This window comes from Sinocyclocheilus rhinocerous, unplaced genomic scaffold, assembly GCF_001515625.1.
Source record: "Sinocyclocheilus rhinocerous isolate Xijiao unplaced genomic scaffold, SAMN03320098_v1.1 scaffold3676, whole genome shotgun sequence".
NCBI classification, from domain to species: domain Eukaryota; kingdom Metazoa; phylum Chordata; class Actinopteri; order Cypriniformes; family Cyprinidae; genus Sinocyclocheilus; species Sinocyclocheilus rhinocerous.
Window position 1 is genome coordinate 140,893 of NW_015650689.1, and position 2,116 is coordinate 143,008.

At 35.5% G+C, this 2,116-nt stretch overlaps 1 protein-coding gene across 1 annotated transcript in view; it reads right to left on the reverse strand.

Moving 5' to 3' along the window:
• Nucleotides 1–2,116, reverse strand: part of LOC107712054 (complement C3-like) — a gene marked incomplete at its 5' end in the record, with an annotated part of 23,150 nt that overhangs the window by 7,459 nt on the left and 13,575 nt on the right. The window contains one exon of the mRNA XM_016517180.1: nt 202–291. Within this exon, the coding sequence (XP_016372666.1) occupies nt 202–291 (90 nt within the window). The remainder of the gene's footprint in view (nt 1–201; nt 292–2,116) is intronic.

Consider the following 2,116-nt stretch of genomic DNA (forward strand, 5'->3'; position numbering starts at 1 on the left):
ATATATATATATGTATACACACATTCATAACAAACCAACAAAATATTTTCCTCCATTCATAAAAAGTAAAAAAAAAAAAAAAATTAATAAAATGAAGTAGAACATCATTTAAACTATTTAAATGAAGATTATTGGGCTCTTATGACAAGTTGCGAACGGCTTTGGATAAAAATGTCTGGCGAATGAGTGTAATTGTAATACCTTCTGCACACAGGCACAGGTCTCCTTTACACAGTCTGTATATCGCACCATCTTTCCTTTCAGGGTGGTAGAACTTTGTACAGCGTGCAACTGAAAAACACACATGCGTTTAATTAAAGACGACTACAACACCCTTCTAGCACTGCGAAACCTTGCCAGAAAATCCCGAATGCAGCAGCATGTCATACACACCTTCAGCCTTAAACCAGAGCATTTGACCAACCAACGTTCTGCACTTTAAAAACAATGTGCTCCCGTGCTGTAGAAATCTGCTATAGCAGAGCAACTTGTATTGATTTATTCCTTGCCTTCCTATACTGTTAAAAATCGCTGTAATAAAACGGCCAAATTTTGACAGCAACATGCTGTTTTCCATTAAAGCAGTGCATTCTGGTTAATATTTGTCATTTTTCGAGAAAGCAGCCTGCTGCTATATATCGTGAATTAACAACGTTCAGAGTCGACACTCAGAGGCTGTGTTTCAAATCACACCCTACACCCTCATTCACTATTCCCTACATGAGTTTACGAATACAGTCCACCTGACAGAGAGAATGAACACTAATGAGTGAATTCAGACAGTGATGAACAGCTGCTGTTTACGAGCAGAATCACTGAAGAAAAGAGAAACAAGACAAACACAAGAACTACAACTGACTTCAGCCACAGCCTTAGATGAAATCAACTGAAGATTTAAACAACTCAACAAACAGCTTTACCAGCTTCATGCATTACTAACCAGACTGACTTTATTTCTGTCAGACATCTAAGTTCTTATTGAGAATGAACAGAGGTTTAGATGGTGATGTTTTATTTTTGTTTGACGTTACCACTGTGGAGATCAGTGTTTGCTTTATTTGGGCTCTTGACCCTTGACTTTTGATGGTTAGTTTTTGTTTAATTGCTGTAACTGTGTCTTTAAAATGCGTTTGTTATAACAAAACTGACATGGTTGGTCAGGTGATGTCAACTGTTTCTAATAGTGTTAAACTGCTAGAGTATTGCTGGGCTCATTCAGAAAATAATTCCATGAGTGTTTCAATTTTTAGGATTTTCCAAGTGATTTACAGCATGAGATTGACAAGAAAAAAAGGACTTAATAACAGTTTGAGTTTAAAAAAAATTTAACTACCACGTCAGTAACACTCAAAGAGAGACAAGTATCAGCATATGAATCTCAAAAATGGTGATAAAAAAAAGCTTCATGCTGCAATGCATGCTGGGCACCAGCACAGCACAAAACTCACCCTTTACTCCCAGCATGCATTGCGGCATGAAGAAATTATGCAGCTGAATTGTCCACTTATTTTCTTGAATTCTTATGTGCTTTTGTTTTTGTGTTGTTTTAGTAGCATGTTTTGTGATGTTCAGAGTTGATCTATTTATTTAGTTGATTGTCACCGTTGATGTGATTCATATGCTGATTCTTGATGTGTCTGTCTAAATTACAACAAGGCTTTTTTTTTTTTTGTGTTGTGTTTTAATGGTCTTTCATAATTGATTGCTCAGTGCTTGTTCTTTTGCTCTAATATCAATATTCAGAAAAAAATCGACCCAGGATAAAACTGTGTAATTAGAATAAGAGAATGACTATTATTATCAATCTGTAAACAATGAAACCAGACTTTCTTTTCTTTGAGTGTTTTATGCCGTATCGAACATGCTTCAAAAACACATTGCTGTAACAGCCAAAGTAAAGTTAATGTTAAAAAGTCAAGGTTCAAGAGCCCAACTAAAGCAAACACTGATCTCTCCATCATGGTAGTGAAGAAAAAAAACACATCTAAATCTCTGTAACTCTCAATAAGATCTTCTCTAGACATCTGACAGAAATAAAGTCAGTCTGGTAGTAAGTGATGCTGGTAATGCTGTTTTATATTAAAAAGTTCTTTTTTTTCCCAATATTTAAGCAAGC